Genomic DNA, 21,246 nt, shown 5'->3' with positions numbered 1-21,246 from the left:
AAAGGCTGAGGATATTGCCTACATGGACTTCAGTAAGGCCTTTGACAAGGTCCCACATGGGACGATAGTTAGGAAGGTTCAGACAATAGGTTTTCATTGTGGGATAGTGAACTGGATTTGACCATGGCTGAACTGGAGAAGCCAGAGAGTAGCGGTGGATGATTTCTTCTCAGACTGGAGGGCTGTGACTAGTGGTGTGCCTCAGAGATCGGTGCTGGGATCATTGTTGTTTGTCATCTATATCATTCATCTAGATAATAATGTGGTAAACTGGATCAGCAAATTTGCGGGTGACATTACGATTGAAGGTGTTGTGGATAGCAAAGAAGGTTTTCTAAGCTTGCAAGAGAGATGTGACCAGCTGGAAAAATGGGTTGAAAAATATCAGATGGAATTTAAAGCAGACACGTGTGAGGTGTTGCATTTTGGAAGGACAAACCAAGAAAGGACAGTTTTGATTACTTATCTACAGGAAAGATACAAAGACAGCAGAGAAGATTTACTATGACATTGCCCGGACTTCAGAAACTGAGTTACAGGGAAAGGTTAAACAGGTTAGGACTCTATTCCCTGGAGCATAGAAGAATGAGGGGAGATTTGATAGAGGTATTTAAAATTCTGAGGGGAATAGACAGCGTAAATGTAGATTTTTTTTCCACTGAGGGCAGGTGAGATATAAACCAGAGGACATGGGTTAAGAGTGAAAGGGGAAAAGTTAAGGGGGAACATAAGGGGGAACTTCTTCACACAGAGAGTGGTGAGGGTGTGGAATGAGCTTCCAGCTGAAGTGCTGAATGCGGGCTCAATTTTAACTTGTAAAGGATTTGGACTGGTACATGGATAGGAGAGGTATGGAGGGCTATGGACTGGGTGAAGATCAGTGGGACTAGACTAAAACAATGGTTCTAAATGATTTGCCAAAAGCCGGTGTGTAGCCACAGCAACTAAGCTGGGAATCTGAAAGAATCCTCTTGTTTATTGCAAAGAGAATTAAATGAAACAGTTGGCAAGCTATGTTTTAATAATAGCTGGGCATTGCTGACAACACATCTGGAGTTTTGTGTACAGTTTTGAGTTCCACGTGTAATAAAGTGAGTAAATATATTGGAAGAAATCCTGGATTAATAGCCAGAATGAGTGAGTTTTTTTTTATTACCAAAGAGTGGATTGATTTGGATTATATCTTGCGGAGTTTGGAAGAGTGAGAAGGGTTTTCATTGAAAAGATCCTGAAGAGCCCTGGCAAAGGTGTATGTTTCCTGTTGCGGGAAAACCTAGAAAGGATGACAAATGTGGCCACTGCAGGCTCCAATCTCCCATCCATTTTCGACCTCCGCATGAAGTGCTGCCTCAAGAAGCAGAGAACATCATAAAAGGTCACCATCACCCTGGTCACAACCTCACAGCTCCAGGTTCGAGGACTTTCTTTCCAACGTCCATCAGGCTTTTGAACCTTTCCTTATTGTATTAATCATGGACTGCTCTGACAACACAAGTGGACTGCCTACGCTATTTTCATGCAATTCTTTCACACACGATGGTAACTGAATATTTATTATCTATCTTTTGTCGTTTTTATCTCTTTTTCTCTCTACTTTAATATATAGCATTGCAGTTGCGTTTTATAAAGTACCTGTTCAGCTGGCAGCAAGTATGAATTTCAGTTCATACGTACATCACCAAGTCCAAAAATATCCATATATAAGTTATACACCAGTTGCTGCAGTAATACCCAAGGTCCACTTTTAAAATTATAGCATTTTTATTCTTTCTTTTAAAAATGTTTAAAATGCGGCATAGATATTCCAAAAACAATGACAAGGTTAAAGCGCCCAACCTCCTTGAACAAAAGGGCACAAGTTTGAATATTCTAACCACTCAGAACTCAGGACATAGAAACAAAGCAGCTGGCTGTTATTTTTTCAAAGCCTTTATTTTGCTTGGATTAAAAAAAAAACATAAAGCAAGAAATAATCCTGAAATTTGCATCAAGGAAATGAAATTAAACAAAAGGAGCCTTTTGCTCAAGGAGTATTTAAACTGGCAGACAATTCAAATGAGGATTTAAAGGATTAGTCAGGAACCGAACCCAGCCACAGTAACAGAAAACAAGACAAAAAACTGGGTTGGTTTACTTCACCAAACATGTCGTTGACTTCAGAGAGAAGGAGAAAAGTCACAGAAAGCAAAATCGATTTTGCAAAATCAAAATGCATGGTGAAACATAATGAGCACATGAGGAGGAACACTGCCTCACCCGAGGAGCAGTTACAAAACACAGAGAAAGGCCAGCATGCGTTTCCATACAAAGAAGACAGCTTCAGAGGTAGTGGTGTGTATCGAGAGCACAGCCAACAGCAGGAAGCCTGCCTTTTGAAAAGCTTCAGGCTACAAACCTCGTATTCAGACAGAAGCTTAAGATTTGCTTGCTGAGGATGTTTCCTGCCTCCATTTCCAGGATGCAATCAACAAAGCTAGAGAATTCATTGCTGGCTGTTTTAGAGCTCATTCAGATCAAACAGGCATCTGCCTTCGCCCACCAGAGGCCAAAGGTCACATGTTTGAGGTTATTAGCGGTGGAGGAGGAAAAGACCAGCATGAATGAACATATCGACCGAAACCTGCGGTTCAAAGAAAACAACTCGTTCATTAATATTCCTTGGGGAAGGAAACTTACTCTTCTTGCCCAGACTGGCTAATTCATCACTCCAGTCCCACACTATCTCCTAATAGTCCTCTGTGGTGGCCTAGCAAGACACTTGGCTGTATCCCAGGGCAACTAGAGGTAGGCAATAAATGGCAGCCTCTGCTTGGAGCAGAGGGGGAGGAAAAAAAAACAGGCAGGATCCATTCAGCTTCTCACTGGGAGATTACAGTCAGTATATTTTCTGAAATTTTTGAAAAAATTTTTGAAAAAAAATTTTGAAACAATATCTTCCTTCTCATTCTCCCAACTGCAGAAATGTTTGGATGATGATATGATGACGTGAAAGTTATAACTACCATACAATGTACAGATTCCACAAAATTCTTGCTCGCTGTAGCTACCAGGGGATGTAAAACCTCAACAAACAATAAGAATAAATTAAATTAACACAATGTTAATGGTGGCACGGTTGGTGTAGCGGTTAGCGCAACACTATTACAGCACCAGCGAGCCAGATTCAAATTCAACGCTATCTGTAAAGTGTTTGTACATTTCCCCCCCACCCCCCATGTTCCTCTTACCCTTCAAAACCTACAGGAGTGGTCGGTCAATTGGGTGTAATTGGGCAGCAGGGGTCAATTACCATGCTGTATGTCCAAATTTAAATTTAAATTGTGCCATAAGAAAAAAAAGAACATAATAAATATAAAAATATAGATAAATATTCACAATGGCAGCTAATGCGAAAAATGTACTGTCTTAAAAGTATCGTCAGACCTTTGGTAGACCAGGAGTAGTATAATGGTTAGGGAAGTAATGGAAGGTTTATGAGCCTTATGGTAGTGTGAAAAATATCATAGCAACACTGGTATCAGAGCAAGGAGGGAAAGTAGTTCACAAGTAGCAACAGCCGATGACTGAACCAACTGCAGTCTGGGCTTACATTGAATGGTCTGGAAGCCAGGAGAGTGGATAAGGCCACACAACCCACCAGAAAGAGACAAAGGAGAATGTTTTCTGCCAGTGGCATCGCTAGGGTTGGTGTCACCCAGTGCGGAAACTCAGGGTGTCACCGCCCCCACCTCCCCGCTCCCCGTGTACCAAGCATAGAAGAAACAGTGTGTTGCTTGTATGGCGGCGGAGCTGAGCGGGTGGGGGGAAGGTGGCGGTGGTGGCGCTGAGTGAGGGGAGGGGGCACATTAGAAGGTTCAAAAAGTGAATGGGCATTGAGTTTTAGCCTTGTAAGTATATTGATAGATGTAAGTAGAGGTTATGAAAATTGTTTTTGCTGTTATAACTAACTATCGGGATATTTTTATAAAAAATAATTAATTTCTGCAGAAACACTGCACATAAATTTTATAGAGAGTCATTTGGTGTCACCCCCTCTGATGATGTCATCCAGTGCGTTCTGCACACCCTGCACACACACCCCCCCCCCCCCCCCCACCGCCCCCAGTGACGCCAGTGTTTTCTGCTCACTTTCCTGAGAGGCCCTTTCTCAGTAGCTACTGCACATATTTAGAGTACGGAAGTCAGGAGAGAGTTAGCATGTTGCACTTGACATTTGGGCTTCCTCGGCAAGAGAACAGAGGAGCTCAAGTTCCATTTGAATCCTTCAAGGCATAACAACTCAAGAGTAAACTACCAGAGACGTGGGCTCTGGGAGCTTTACAGTATGGAAACAGTTCCTTCATCACAACCCATACTGGCCAAGTTGTCTACCAAAGTGAGTCCCTTTTGTCTGTGTTCAACCAATCTTCCTTTCAGCTTTTCTTATCCATGTACCTGTCTTAATGCTTTTTAACCTCAACCACATTCTTTGGTAGATTGTTCCATATACTCACCACCCTCTGTGTGAAGAAGTTGCCACTCAGATCCCTTTTAAGACCTTCCACTACCACCTCAAATCAATGCCCTCTCTTTTTAGATTTGCCTTATCCTGGGAAAAAGTATGACTATTTAAATTATCTATTCCCATCATCGCCTTATATCATCTAAAAGGTTACAAAAGGCAAAGTTTGAGAGCTACCCTCAGTCCTCTCACCCTATCACAGCTCAGATTTTTCACCTCCCCTCCCATCACTTGTTAAAGTGGGCCTGAGGTTTTTCCAAAGAAAACGCCAATACAGCTGCAAAAACAACTTTTAGTCACTTTGCAAAGAGTGAGCACTCTGTTACAGCAAGAAGCATTGCCATGAGCAGCTAGTTTATTACAAAGGAGACTGACTCATGACTTACAATATCACCTTATTTATAATTTCTTTTTTTATTTTATTTATTAAATCATGAAGCATATATTGAAACATACAATTAATGAATAAAACAAAAACAATTTTAAAAATATATACATATTTTCAATAAAATAACCCCCTCCAACCTCCTCAACCCCCTCCCTAACTCACCCATCCAACTCCACCACCCCCCCCCCCACTAACCTACCCCAAAGAAAAAAAGGAAAGAAAGAAAAAAAGAGAAAGAGATCAATCATAAGAACAGAATTAATCAATTAATTACCATGGATTTGAGTAACACCACTACTCTGCGGCCAGGGGGTTCAAAAACACAAATCCAAATAAGGGCTCCAAGTTTAATGATTTAAAAAAAAATAATTATCACACAAATTATATGTTATCTTCTCCAATGGAACACAAGACCTCAATTCCATATGCCATCTCTAAATACTCAAATCAGTCTCATTTTTCCAAGTAATTGCCAAACATTTTCTAGCTACAGCTAATGCCAATCTCAAAAATGCAATTTGGGATCTATTTAAACTTAATTCTAAACTCAACCTCTTAATGTTACCTAACAAAAATACTAAAGGATCTAATGAAAATTTCACTTACAAAATAACTTCTAAAAATTCCTTAAGTCTATTCCAAAATGGTTTTACTGTTTCACATAGCCAAGTAGAATGTAAAAGATAGTCTACGTCCTTAAGACATCTAAAATATAAATCTGATGAAATAAAATTGTATCTCTTTAATTTTTCTGGAGTTAAATATAATTGATGAATAAAATAATAATGAACTAATGATATATTACATTTACAATTTTAGTCATACTATCCCTACATAAATTCAGCCAATCATCCTGAGGAATACGTATATCTAAATCTTTCTCCCATTTCTATCTAGATATAAGTAAATCCAATTTTATTCTGTAATAAAGTTATAAATCTCTTCTTACCACCCTCAGTAAATAAAATTTCACTTCGATCAGCTAGGTAACCATAAAGATTGCCCAAAATTATCCAACAATAAAACTTTAATTTGATAACAAGAAAAAAGAGTATTTGAAGATATATCACATTTCCCTTTCATTCTTTGAAAAGAAATAAAATATCTTGCCTCATGACAATCTTGCACATATTTAATACCCTTTTGATCCCATAACTTCAAAAGCTGATTATTGAGTGTAAAGGGGAGTTTACCTGAAATCTTACCTTGAGTACATATGGCTTCATTCTTTTATACCATAAATCCATTAAGGGTTTCAAAACAAGTAAATTGTAACTACTCAATACCTTAGGGTTCCATCTATAAACAAACTGATCTGTTTTCTTCTCACCAATTTGAAATAATTCAATATTAGCCCATATCAAAGGTTTGTCCATTTCAAACATCCTATTAATAAATTTCAATTGGGCCTCATCATAATAATTTTGAAAATTTGGGAGTTGCAAACCTCCTAATTCATATTTAAAAGTTAATTTTTGAAAAGATACCCTTACCATTTTATCCTTCCATAAACATTTCCTCACCAAAGCATTTAAATCCTTTAAAAAAATTTGAGGAATCTTACAAGGAATAGATTTAAATAAATACTGAAATCGAGGAAAAATATTCATTTTAATACAATTAACTCTTCCTATTAATGTAATTGGTAAATCTTTCCATCAATTCGAATCATGTTTAATTTTAGACAATAATGGCAAATAGTTTATTTCATATAAATGACTATAATTACCATCTACCTTAACATCTAAGTACTTAATCTGATCCAACCATTTGAATTTCACAATATGCTTATAACAAGAATAATTTGTTTCGCCCAATGACATAATCTCACTCTTTTCCCAATTGATTTTATAACCTGATACCTCACCATACTGTTCCAATCTGTCATGTAGATACTTCAAAGAATTCTGAAGGTCTGTTAAATATATCAAAACATCATATGCAAATAAATTAATTTTAAATTAATCAGATTTCACCTTAATACATTTAATATTACTGTTCTGTATAATCATCAAAACCAAAGGTTCAATAACTAATGAAAATAGAACTGGTGACAAAGGACAGCCTTGTCTAGTCGATCTAGTCAATGTAAATGGTAAAGCTAACTGTCCATCTGTCACAACTCTAGGAATGGGTCTTCTATATAAAGCTTTAATCCAACCAAAAAAAAAATTGGGCCAAATTTAAATTTATCTAAAACTTTAAATAAAAAATTCTACTCTACTCTATCAAAGGCCTTTTCTGCATCCAATGAAATAACCATTGATGGGTTAAATTCCTCCCAAGAAGTGTTAATCAAAGAAATCAACTTCACAATATTATCTGCCGATTAATGATTTTTAATAAAGCCCACCTGATCTAAATGAATTAAATATGGCAAATAATTAGCCAATCTATAAGATAGAACCTTTGTTATAACTTTATAATCAATATTCAATAACGAAATTAGTCTATAAAACCCCGCTTTCAATGGCTCCCTATCTTTCTTAAGAATAACTGTAATAATTGCTTGAGAAAATAAGTCTGGAAAAGAATGAACCTCCATTGCCTGTTTCAATACTTCCATCAATAAAGGAATTAATAAATCATGAATTTTTAAATAAAATTCAGAAGTAAAACCATCATCTCCTGGAGACTTCCCATTTGGCATCTGTTACTTCTTTATCAGTAAAAGGAGCATCCAAATCTTTAACATCCTTACCACTCAAAAAGGTAAATCCAGATCAGATTTTAAACATTCAATTTTAACCTCATCCTCCACTTCTTCAGAGGTATATAATTTTTCATAAAATTTTCTAAACATCATTAATCTCCTGAGGTTTATATGTAATCATTGAGTCATCCATAATAGAATTTATTGTTCTAGAGACTTGTTCCATTTTTAACTGCCAAGCTAAAACTTTGAGATCTTTCCCCTAATTCATAATACCTTTGTCTATTTCTCTGTAATAACCTCTCAAACTTATGTCTGTAATAAATTATATCATATTTTCATATTAGTTAAACATATTTTCTTAACCTCTGTTGAATTCTGCTGTAAATCTTTTTCTAAAATCTCTATCTCCTTCTCTAATTTAGTTACATCAACTACATGTTGTTTCTTAATTTTAGCAGTGAAACTAATAATTTGTTCCCTCAAATATGCTTTTAAAGCATTCCATAAAACAAATTTACTGCTAACTGAGTTCATATTTATTTTCAAAAAAAACTATATTTGACCTCATAAAATTACAGAATTCTACATTTTTCAACAACAAATAATTAAATTCCCATCGATATGTATTATCAATTCTCTCTGAACCTGTACATGTTATTAATAACAAAGAATGATCAGACAAAATTCTACTCTTATATTCAGCCTTCAATACACAACCTTGCTGATACCAAAAATAAATCTATTCTGGAATAAGAATCATATCAAAATGAATAAAATGAAAAATCTTTCTCTTTAGGATTTAATCTCCTCCATATATCTACTAAATTCATGTCTTTCATTATCGGTATCAACTGTTTAGCTGTTTTAGTCTGAACTACTGCTTTTGGAGATTTATCCAGTAATGGATCCAAACAACAATTATAATCACCTCCTACCATAATTTTTTCATATGCTGGATTTAATTTAAGAAAAGAATCCAACATAAATTTCTCATCCTCTATATTAAGAGCATAAATATTCATTAAAATCCAAGATTCAGGAAACAAATTACAATTAATAACTAAAAATCAACCAACTGACTCAATAACTGATTCCAATTTAAAAGATAACTTTTTATTAATGAAAATAGCTAACCCTCTTGCTTTTGAATTAAATGAAGACACTCTAACTTGAATCTCCTTCTCAGTCAAATGTGTTTCTTGCAAAAAAAGGAACATCAACCTTCAACTTTTTAATATACCCCAATACTCTTTTTCTCTTAATCTGATTATTAAGCCCATTAACATTAAAAGAAGCAAAATTTAAATTAGCCATCATTCCAATTCATTTTGAAAACCACCTTACCACACATGATAGAACTCTTCTCTATGGCAACAACACAAAGAAATCTAGAAAATCTCCTCAAAAGAAAAAGAAATATAGAAAAACAAAACAAACAAAGGAAAAAATACTGTATTACAGTATTACCCCCTCAATTATGTGGGAGTGACCAATGCCACAAAGTGGCCAACAACTTCGGAAGAGTCAGTAGTCAAACCACAACCCCCACCCGAACAGAGCAAACAAAAAATCAATAATCAAAAAGTCATTTCAAGTAGGATCTGCTTCACGGAAAGAGAAGATAAACAAAATATAAAATGGCTACGCTGAACTATATGACTTTAAATATTAATGGAATACATAACCAAATTAAAAGGAAGAAACTACTAAATTTACTGAAAAAGGAAAAAATAGATATAGCATTTGTCCAAGAAACACACTTAACTGAATTGGAGCACAAGAAATTAAAGAGAGATTGGGTAGGACATGTAACAGCAGCATTGTATAATTCAAAAGCAAGAGGAGTGGCTATATTAATTAGCAAAAATGTGCCATTTAAAATAGAAGAGGAAATAATAGATCCAGCAGGGAGATACGTTATGATAAAATGTCAGATATATTCGGAGCTTTGGAATCTACTTAATATATATTCACCTAACGAAGAAGATCAAAAGTTTATGCAAGATATCTTTTTGAAGGTAGCTAATACGCAAGGGAACATTCTAATAGGAGGGGATTTCAATCTGAATTTGGATCCAAATATGGATAAAACGGGGAAAAAAATTAACAGGAAGAACAAAGTAACCAAATTTATAATTAAATCAATGCAAGAAATAAAACTTGTGGACATATGGAGGAAACAAAACCCAAAAGAAAAGGAATACTTATACTACTTGACTAGACATAAAACATACTCAAGAATAGACCTATTTTTGTTATCAGCTAGTATGCAGGATAGAGTAAGAAAAACAGAATATAAAGCGAGAATGCTATCGGACCATTCACCCTTAATACTGACAGTAAAGCTAGAGGACATCCCTCCAAGAATGTATAGATGGAGATTAAACCCCATGCTACTTAAAAGACAGGATTTTAGAGAATTTATTGAAAAACAATTAAAAATGTATTTTGAAGTAAATACGGAATCAGTGGAAGATAAGTTTATACTATGGGACGCAATGAAAGCATTCATTAAAGGGCAAATAATAAGTTATGTAACCAAGATGAAGAAGGACTATAATCAGGAAACAGAGCAGTTGGAAAGGGAAATAGTAAACATAGAAAAAAAATTAGCAATAAAGGAAGATACAACCAAAAGAAGAGAATTGGCGGATAAAAAAATAAAATATGAAACATTACAAACATATAAGGTGGAGAAGAATATAATGAAGACAAAACAGAAATATTATGAACTAGGTGAAAAAACACACAAAATCTTAGCATGGCAGCTTAAGACAGAGCAAACTAAGAAAATGGTATTGGCAACAAGAAAAAAAGACAAACAAATTACATATAATCCAAAAGAAATCAAGGAAAACTTCAGAGAATTCTATGAACAATTATACCGAACTGAAAACGAAGGGAAAGAAGGGAAAATAGATGAATTTTTGACTAAAATTGAACTACCAAAACTACAAATAGAGGAACAAAATAAATTAACAGAACCATTTGGAACAGTAGAAATACAAGAGATAATAAAAAAATTACCAAATAATAAGACACCAGGAGAGGATGGACTCCCAATAGAATTCTACAAAACATTTAAAGACCTATTAATACCGCCCCTCCTGGATGTAATCAACCAGATTGATGAGACACAAAACTTACCAGATTCATGTAAAACAGCATTAATTACAGTGATACTAAAACAAGGGAAAGATCCACTCTCACCAGCGTCATATAGACCAATATCTTTGCTAAACACAGATTATAAGATAATAGCTAAACTATTAGTAAACAGATTAGCAGAACAGGTACTGAAAATGGTAAATTTAGACCAAACTGGATTTATCAAAAAAAGACGCACAACAGACAATATTTGTAAATTTATTAACTTAATTCATGCAGTAGAAGGAAATAAAGCACCTGCAGTAGCAGTTGCTTTAGACGCAGAGAAGGCCTTCAACAGAGTAGAATGGAATTATTTGTTCAAAGTATTGCAAAAATTCAGTTTACCGGAGAAGTATATTAATTGGATTAAAGCATTATATAAGGGACCGTTAGCGAAAGTGACAGTAAATGGACATGTATCAAAGCAATTTAACTTAAGCAGGTCAACGCGGCAGGGATGCCCACTATCACCATTATTGTTTGTGCTAGCTATAGAACCACTAGCAGAATCGATAAGAATAGATAATAATATAAAAGGAATAAAAATAAAAGACAGGGAATATAAAATCAGTCTATTTGCGGATGATGTGATAGTGTACTTAACAGAACCAGAGCTATCAATAAAAGAACTATATAAGAAATTGAAGGAATATGGAGAAGTGTCGGGATACAAGATAAACGTAAATAAAAGTGAAGCAATGCCTATGAATAATGCGGATTTCTCAAAATTTAAGAAGGAATCCCCATTCAGATGGCAAATGCAGGCAATAAGATACCTAGGTGTACAAATAAACAAAAATCTAGGCCAATTATATAAACTCAATTACAATCCACTAATGAAAAAATTACAGGACGATTTAGAGCATTGGAAAGAGCTACCACTAACACTGATAGGAAGGATAAACTGTATTAAAATGAACATTTTTCCAAGGATACTATACTTATTTCAGGCATTGCCAATACAATTGACAGAAAAATTCTTCAAAGAGTTAAAGAAAATAATAAGGAAATTTTTATGGAGAGGGGGGAAACCAAGAATAGCACTAGATAAATTAACAGAATGGTATAAACAAGGAGGCTTACAATTGCCAAACTTTAAAAATTATTATAGAGCCGCACAATTAAGATACCTATCAGATTTTTATCAAACAAGGGAAAAACCAGACTGGACGAGATTAGAATTAGATAAAATAGGGGAAAAGATACCTGAACACATATTATATAAATGGGATGAAAAATTGGTACAACATAGAACTTCTCCAGTATTACATCATCTCCTCAATATTTGGAAGAAGATTCATGTAGAAAGAAATAAAACAAATTATCAATTACCAAAACTAATATTGACGCAAAATAAGCTACTCCCTTTTACAATAGACAACCTTTCCTTTAGAAAATGGGAAAAAAAAGGGATTAAAAGAATAGAAAATTGTTTTTCAGGAAGTAGATTCTTATCCTTTGAACAAATGAGAGATAAGTACAATATAACTGGAGATACAGCGCTGGCATATTACCAACTGAGATCCTACTTGAAAGATAAATTAGGAAGCAATTTGAGTTTACCAGATGGAAGTAACCTTGAATATGTGATTACAGATACAATGTTAATCAAAAGATTTATAACAAATATGTATATTAAACTGCAAGAAAAGGAGAATGAGGAAACAAATGGTAAAACTAAACAAAAATGGGAACAAGATTTAAATATAAAGATAAAAAAGGAAACATGGGAGAAATTATGTTCTGGAACGATGAGAAATACAATAAATACGAGGCTGCGTATGATACAATATAATTGGTTACACAGACTATACATTACACCGCAAAAGTTAAATAAATGGGACCCAACAGTATCTGATAGATGTTTTCGATGTAAAAAAGAAAGGGGAACAACAATTCATGCAATCTGGACATGTGAGAGAGTAGAAAAATTTTGGGATGATCTCAATCAGATATTAAATAAAATAACAGAAAACAATATACCAAAGAATCCAGAGATCTTTCTCCTAAGTAACATAAAAAATAAAGAATTTGGAATTGACTTGGAAGATGCACAAAAAAGATTTGTCAAGATAGCCCTAGCCGTAGCAAAAAAATGTATTATGTCAACCTGGAAATTGGAAGATAATTTGAAAATACAACAATGGTATATAGAAATGAATAAATGTATTCCATTAGAAAAAATAACATATAGTTTAAGAAATAATATTGAAATATTCGAACAAGTATGGGAGCCTTACATTAAATACAATAGCGAAAACCTACCGGGAACAAACATTACCTAAGTTGATGGAAGGAGAAGAAAAGAAAAGAATGGACTCAGTAGAATTTCTGGTGTATTTTTGTTGAATGACAACATTGTCTGACTGGCTTAATGCAACCTAGATTGTATACCTAAAATGGATGAGAGGGGGGGTGGGGGGGGTGGCTTGGGAGGAGGGGGGGGGAGAAAAAGTCACTGTATATGTGTGAAAAAGAAAAAGTGTATATCATGGCTAACGTGATTTATGGTGTGAAAAATAAAAAATTTATAAAAAAAAAGTAGGATCTGCTTCCTCCAGATCTCTATTAACTTGATCATCATCTATATCAATTTCAACAACTGCTGAGATTCCTTCTGTCACCCTCCATTCTTCTTCTCCTTCTGGACTGATGCAGGCTGTTGAAAAAAACTTTCCTGACTTTTCATCTGTATCTGTTTTCATTCTTTATCCGGTAAAGAATTAGCAAATGTGAAAGCATCAACATCATCAATGAAAAACTGAAATTGAAAGTCTCCATAAAAAACTTTAAGGATTAGTAGGATACAGAAAAGCAAATTTGTATCCTTTCTTCCACAAGACAGCTTTAGCTGAATTAAATTCTTTATGGCAATTAATAACAACTTGACTCAAATCAGCATAAAAGAAAACTCTATAATTCTTAACTACCAGAGGACCTTGAATACTTCTTGCATTTTGTACAGCAACTTTTAAGATCAATTCTCTATCTTGATAGCGTAGACATCTAATTAGGATAGAACTTGGAGCTTGACCTGGAAGAGGTTTCCTTCTTATCGCTCTATGAACTCTTACCAATTCCAAACTATTCGGGAAATATTCTTTCCCTAAAACTTCAGGAATCCACTTCAGGAAAAATTGAACTGGGTCCTGACCCTCAAAATCTTCGGAAGACCAACACTTTTAACATTATTCCTTCGAATTTGATTCTCCAACGCATCAATATTCTTCAATAAATAATTTCTCTGAATTTCCCAACCAGTGAATGAATCCTCTATCTGACCCATTTTTTCTTTACATTATTCCAAATTATACTTTCAGTCATGAAAATCTTCTTCAATCTTCTTAAATTGTACCTTATCCACCAATTTCACACACTTTTCCACATCCATCTTAACAGATGATATCTCCCCCTTCATATCAGTAAGTTGTTCCTTCATAAATGAAAAACTTTGATCCATCTGACTTGCCAAGTTTTCTATCATTTTGACTTGCTGGGTCTGAATAGTGAGGGTCAGATTTAAACTTCATTGAAACCTGTTTAGCTATGGATGACAGTTTCTTCCTCCTCCATACTTGGATAGATTTCTTCTTCTTCCAGTCCCCCTCCGATGTCGCCTTCTTTCTCCTCTGTCGATGCAGATAGCATTTCAGTCCCACTGTGTGTTCGGATCCCTCCTTGCGTCAGCCCAGGATCGCTGGGCCAAAAGAAGTCGAGCCTCCCCCCACAGTTTTTATTGCTTGTGCTTTTGTTTTCCTCATAATTGCTTTCCAGAGTATATTAACTGTATATCCAATACTTTCTAAAAAGTTATAAAAATTTTAAAGTTGGGTTTTTAATAGTTCTGCCAGGGAAGGTGTATTTCCACATCTTCTCCCTACGCCATCACACCACACCACCCCCACCCCCATTTATAATTCCTAATCTCAAATTTTCCAGAATATTTGAACTGACTGTTCCTTATGAGTACATACTCTTTAAGGTTCTCTCGGGATTCATCAGTTAGTCGCACATAACCCTATCAACTAAGGAACTTCTTATCTGCTCCCAAGCTGATTACAAGAAGGGAATGCAGCCCAAAAATGCAGCCCCCTTCTCCTTTCCATCAACAATTAAAAATTACATTTTTATTCCTTCTAAAATCTATTTTCTCACTCTTAACCCGTTTGTCTGTTCTTCTCCCCTTCTTTTTCCTCCATCCTCTCCTTTAATCCTTCCCCTCACTCCCCTTCCTTTAGGTGAGAGATGTTCAGCATGGACTAGAAGGGCTGAACTGGCCTGTTTCTGTACTGTAATTGTTATATGGTCACCTTTCTAATTCCGGCATCCTCCTCTTTTCCTGCTGCCTGACAAAGGGCTGAGACCCGAGACATCAGTTACCCTTTACTTCCTATGGATGTTGCCTGACCTGCTGAGTTTCTCCAGCACTTATTTGGGTTGCCGCTGACTGGCCATTCAGTTTTGCTTCACTACTATTTCAAGTGGCGCTTATGTGAAATACAGGGAAGGGAGGCTGTGCGTGGGTTTGACATGTGATAGTGATGTCACATCTGGAGGCTGCCACATCTTCTGTGTCATTGGGTTCAGTGGGAGTGAATAGCAAGTAGGGTTCATTTTCATGACCAGATGGAGTTGCATCAGGTATAAATATGGCCTGAACATCAGAGACCATTCCTGGCTGCTCTTGGAAATAATCTGGGGCGATACTTACGTCAGCCTGAGAGATCAGATAGTTTAACATATCATTTGAACATCACGAGTGTGAAATGACAGCTTTCCCTTTGAATAGTGGTTTAATTAGGGCTACCTTTACTTCACATTATATATCCTAATAACAATGCCAAAGCAGGCCATTTGGCCCATTAAGTTGATGGCAACACGCAGCAGAGCCCTCATACCCTCCTCATTTCCCTATCCTCTTGAATGTACTCCTTGTCTCTTGTGCCCCTTTGACTCTTCTGCCGTGACACACAAGAGATAAATTACAGCAGCTAATTAGCCTACGAGCTTGCCTTTGTCATGAGAGAGGAAACAGGAGCACATGGCAGAAATCTACACACTTACGGGGAGAGTGAAACCCTACATAGGCGGCAGCTGAGGTCAGGAGTAAACCCTGCAGTATTAACTGCTTCACCACCATGCCCTTTACCCTGAGTTTAGATCCTACCTATGCTCTAGGTGAAGTTAAAACAAGAGTTAGGCAAGCACCATGGCCGTAGCGGTTAATGCAATGCTGTTAAGGCACCAGGGACCTGGGTGCCAATCCGGCGCTGTCTGTAAGGAGTTTGTACATTCTCCCTGTGTCTGTGGGGGTTTCCTTCAGGTGTGATGCACAATCAATTACACAAAGATGGAAGTTGCCGAGACTGAAGGCTTTTATTTTATGGGCAGCATCCCTGTGTTGGTCGCTCACACTGACCTGGGCTCGAACTGGGCCCAGGCTTTAAGGGGAAGAAAGAGGGAGGAGTCATGAGCTGGCCAGTAAGAGGAAGGTCAATCAGGAAAGATCATGGCATTTTCATATATACAATATGGTTTCACCACAGGGTGCTCCAGTTTCCTCCCACCATTCAAAAGCGCTCAGGGATTGGCGCATTTGCAGTGCACAGGCTTGTGGGTCGGAAGGGCTTGGGTTATTATGCTGAACATCTAAATTTAAATTTAAATATGGTGTGCAAATTGGTCATGGTGACTGTGAAACTACCAGAGTGTTGTAAAAATCTACTTGATTCCCCAAATATCCTTTAGGGCAGGAAATTTCGAATCCTTACCCAATCCGGCTCACTCCACTATTCCATCTGAAATGGCTGAGCAAAGAGTTAGAGTTGTTAGGTGGTCTTTAGAGACAGCCTTGTCCTGCCAATATCCCCTCTACTCTATTAACAAATAAATAAAAATGATGTTGCACGAGAAGTAAGCTTCACTCTCAGCTCTGGGCCCAGAAAGGACAATTCCGGGGATTAGTTTTCTTTGAGCCTCACTGTTGCTTCCCTGTGCTGGGCTATGACATTTTAATGAACAAAGCATGAGTTGGAATTTGTGCTTTATCAGAAATCAGCACACAGAGCAAACACAACAACAGCTCAAGGGATTTTATCGACATGGATCTTGTTAGTACACGTAGCCCAGTCAACTCTAGCATTGAACATTCAGACTTTGTAAGGTAAATCTAAGAACACAACATATAATAATAAAGTCGCAGAGTTCTGCAGCATGGAAACAGGCCCTTCAGCCCCAGGTGTCCATGCTGTACATGCTTGTCCCATTTGCTTGTACTTGGCCCATTTCCTTCTAGACCTTTCATGTACCTGTCTAAATGTCTTTTGAACATTATAACTGTGCCCTTCTTCTACCACTTCCACATACCCACACCTTCTGTGTGAAAAGGTCCTTTTAAAATCTATCCCCTCTCTCCTTCAATCTATGCCCGCTAGTTATAGATTCACTTACCTTTTGCCTGATTTCTTCCATTCCCTTATGAACTTCCACTAATTCCTCCTTTTACCCCTTTGTCCTTTCCTTATAAGTCAGGTCCCCTAGTCCCAGAATTATTATTATTATTTTTATGAACTTTTTCCATCATAATGATACAATGCAGCTGGATGACAAAATTCCAAGTGTGGGCTCACCAAAGTCTTGTACAGTTGTAACGTGACAACCCTGCTCCTGTACTCAATGCCCTGACCACTTGTGTTTTTTAGGTAGAATTTGCATGATTTTACTGGTCTGAAGAATGTCTCGGCATTGGTTGTTCACACACGAATGACCAAAACACGAAATCTGTTTCCTTACGCGAGTTTCGACAGCATACCAGAAGTACGGTAACTAAAGAGGTGGGACTTCCAACATGCGTCATTAGTCCATTGTTCACAGAAAGCCTGCCACTAACTTTGACTGCAGGTGTTCCGGGAAATTTACTCGGGGTAAAATACTGGAAGGGGAATGGCACCCTCATTCCCGTTCTGACCTTTTTACACAGCATGCGATCCAGGAAAATGGCAATAATTTCCTGGAATGCAGTGGCTGTGAAAAAACATAAATGATGCCAAGCGGCTTCATCACCTGTCTACCTGCATTCCCGTTCTAATAGAACTATGTGCCCGCAACCCCCAAGTCTCTTTGTTCTGTAACACGCTCCAGGGGCCTACCATTCACCGTGCATGTTCAGCCTGGGTTTGAACTACCAAGGTGCAACACCTTGCATTTGTTCGAATTAACCAGGGTGGTACGGTTAGTGTAGTAGTTAGCGCAATGCCATGACAGCGCCAGCGATCGGAACCAGGGTTCAAATCCCATGCTGGCTGCAAGGAGTTTGTACGTTCTCCCCGTGTTTGTGTGGGTTTTTCCCAGGGAATCAAGTTTTCTCCCACCATATACCTGGGGTTGTAGGTCAATTGGGTGTAATTGGGCGGCACAGGCCTGTAGCTGAAAGGGCCTGTTAAAATTAAAATGCCATCTGCTAATCCTTGGCCCACTTGGCCCACTTCATCTTGATCTTGTAATCTTATGTACCCTTCTTCATTGTCGACTACTTTGGTATGATCTGCAAACATACTAATTGCATCGTCAGCCAATTTGTTAATAAAGTGGACACATAACAGTGCACCCAGCGCCAAACCATGCAGCTCTCCACTGGTCGCAGGCCTCCAGTCTGAGTCAGAACCATCCGCTACATCCTCTGTCTCCCACCATCAAGCCAATTCTGCATCCAATTGGTGAGCTCTCTCCAGATCTAATGGGATCCGACCTTCCAGATCAGTCTTTTTATTTTTGCAGGGCCTTGCTAAAGTCTGTGTAGGCAACATCCACCGCATTGTCCTTCTTGGGCATCTCATCAAAAAACTATCAAGTTCATGAATCATTTCCCACACACAAAGCCATGCTGACTGTCCCTAGTCAGTCCTTGACTTTCCAAGTGCAAGTAGATCCTGTCTCTCAGAACCCCATCATTAACATAGCCATGATTGCTAATATGCACACTGGCCTATAGTCCCCTAACAGTATTACAATCCTTGTTAAATAAAGGCACAACTTTGCTGCCCTACCATCTTCCAATACCATACACATGCTCAACAATATAACCATATAACCATATAACCACTTACAGCACAGAACAGGCCAGTTCGGCCCTACTAGTCCATGCCATAGCAAATCTCCACCCTCCTAGTCCCACTGACCAGCACCCGGTCCATACCACTCTAGTCCCCTCCTATCCATGTAACGATCCCGTCTTTCCTTAAATGTAACCAATGATCCCGCCTCGACCACGTCTGCCGGAAGTTCATTCCACATCCCCACCACCCTCTGCGTAATATCTCTGCCAAGACTCCTGAATTTTTTTCCCTTGCTCCCCATTGGAAACATTTGATCAGACCTGAAGATTTATCAGCCTCTATGTATTTTAAGACCTCTAGCACTTTCACTGTGTAATGTGGACTCTCTTCAAGACATCAATACTTTCTTCCTTGAGTTCCCCAGCCTCCATGCCTTTCTCCACTCTGTGTGTAAGGAGTTTATACTTTATCCCCACATCTGCATGGGTTTCCTCCAGATACTCCAGGTGTGGTGATATGACCACCAGCCTAGTGCAGTGGGTGGCGTTTGTACCTTCAGGAAGACCACCTAGGAGGCTGACTCCACCTGTCAATCAACCGACCTGGATTTAAACCTGAGCTGGCCTTTTCTGGGCCAGTCACTCGTGGAGCCATCGGGACTGAAACTGGTGTACAAGACTTTAAATGGATTAAAGCTGTAGTACAGTCTTTTCTGGGGTTTTGAGTCTGCTTGCTGAACCAGAGCCCACCACAATTTAATCCATTTAAAATTTTAAAAGCGAGACCATGGAGAAGTTTCTAACTAGCGGAAGCCTGGAAATCGACCCTCAACACCCGGATGCCCCGGCATGCTTTGAGATCTGGAAGCCCACGATTGAGGCGATTATCCAGCTGCAAGCTGAGGTGATCAGCATGAACCAGAAGTGACTCCGCACCAAGCTGGGCCCCTGCGCTTTCCAAGCCATCAGAGACTGCACAAACTATGAATCTGCGATGGCCATTCTGGAGAGCATGTACAGGCCCCCGACGAATATGGTCTACACCCGGTACCTGCTCAGCATCAATGTGCGGCAGCCAGATGAGACAGCAAACACCTCTCTGGGGACTCTGCGTGAGTTAGCTCGCCCAGGCCTAACTGGGGTGACCAAAGGGGAGGTGGAGCGACTGATCCAGGATGCCTGTGTGTGAGGGCTACGATCGAGGGGATGGAAGAGAACATTGCCTCACTTACCAGAACAATGGAGATATTCTGCTCCCTGGAGGCTGCAGAACATTATATGGAAGTTTTCAATGCCTGACTCCCCCAACCTTCTGCCTGGCCAATGCAGACAACCGCTGAGGAGCCCTACGTGGAGATGATCGCTGCTGCCGACACAGCCCACTGCTGCATGTAGGGTCCCAATGTGGGTCAGACAGGTGATCCCGCAAAGGCTGAACAGCGAGGAACTCACATTGCTCTTGATGCGGTAAGAAAGGCCTCTTCGCTAAGGTGTACCTTTCCAGACCCGCTGGCCCTCCATGACCAGCTGGGAGCCCATCCAGATGCCGCCACATGCCAGGACCGGGCAGTGGCATTACTCACCCCACCACTTTGCCCGAAATGCCAACCTCACTTCCAGACCAGCCGCCCGCCCTCACCGCTGCAGTGTGCTCACCTCGGATGCAGCCATCATCCTCCGGACAATTTCCGCCCGCACTGAAAAACGTCATGTCCACCTGCACCAATGACGTCACCTCCAGTTTCACTTCCTGTCGAGTCGCCCAACCGCATCAATGCCACATGCGTCCACCGGGTGCCGCCATCTTGGGCCAGTTGGTCCCCGACTGCTGCAATACACTCACCTTGTAGATGGGACGGCGTGGTAAACATATGCGCATACACGATCACGCACCTGAAGCAACCCACTCCCCAGGAGGAAGTCGCTGGCTGATATTCACCACAACCATCGGGGAGCAGCGACTCAGACCCCAAGATGGTCCACCACGCTAAAGAGGGGTATTCCTCATGCATTTGGGCTCTCAATGATGGACATCGCTGTCAACGGGAAGGTAATAAAATACCTGTTCGATAGTGGCAGTACTGAGAGCTTTGTGCACCCGAATATGGCCCAGATGCTAAAATTAAAAATTTACCCCACAAAATTTTTGATCGCTTTAGTTGCCTAAGATCACTCTATCACGGGAGACATATCAAGGGTTCAGGCTCCTGGTCATGCCCCAGCTCTGTGCCCCAGTCATCTTAGTGCTAGACTTCCAGTGCCACATCCAAAGCCTCACCCTTTCCTTCAGTGGCCCTCTCCCCCCGCTCACACTCCACAGTGCACAGCCCAGCGACCACCCCCAGTCCACCTGCAGCCTCTCCACACTACGGGTATCCCTTCCATCCCTCTTCAACTACCTGACGCCAGACTGCAAACCCATAGCTACCAAGAGCAGGTGCTATTGCACGACCAACAGGGCCTTCATTAAGGCAGAAGTGAGACGGCTTCTGGCGATA

The 21,246-nt window shown here is 38.9% G+C and overlaps 1 protein-coding gene across 1 annotated transcript in view; it reads left to right on the top strand.

Moving 5' to 3' along the window:
- The first annotated feature begins 1,457 nt into the window (after window positions 1-1,457).
- The window catches only part of insig1 (insulin induced gene 1), a 71,091-nt gene continuing 51,302 nt past the window's right edge, over window positions 1,458-21,246 (top strand). Inside the window, exon 1 of the mRNA XM_069914786.1 lies at window positions 1,458-1,539. Coding sequence (XP_069770887.1) covers window positions 1,473-1,539 — 67 coding nt within the window. The 5' untranslated portion in view covers window positions 1,458-1,472. The remainder of the gene's footprint in view (window positions 1,540-21,246) is intronic.

This window comes from Narcine bancroftii, chromosome 1 (genome assembly GCF_036971445.1).
Source record: "Narcine bancroftii isolate sNarBan1 chromosome 1, sNarBan1.hap1, whole genome shotgun sequence".
Taxonomy (NCBI): Eukaryota; Metazoa; Chordata; class Chondrichthyes; order Torpediniformes; family Narcinidae; genus Narcine; species Narcine bancroftii.
Note: the sequence above shows the minus strand (reverse complement) of the source record. Positions and strands in the feature narration are given on the sequence as shown.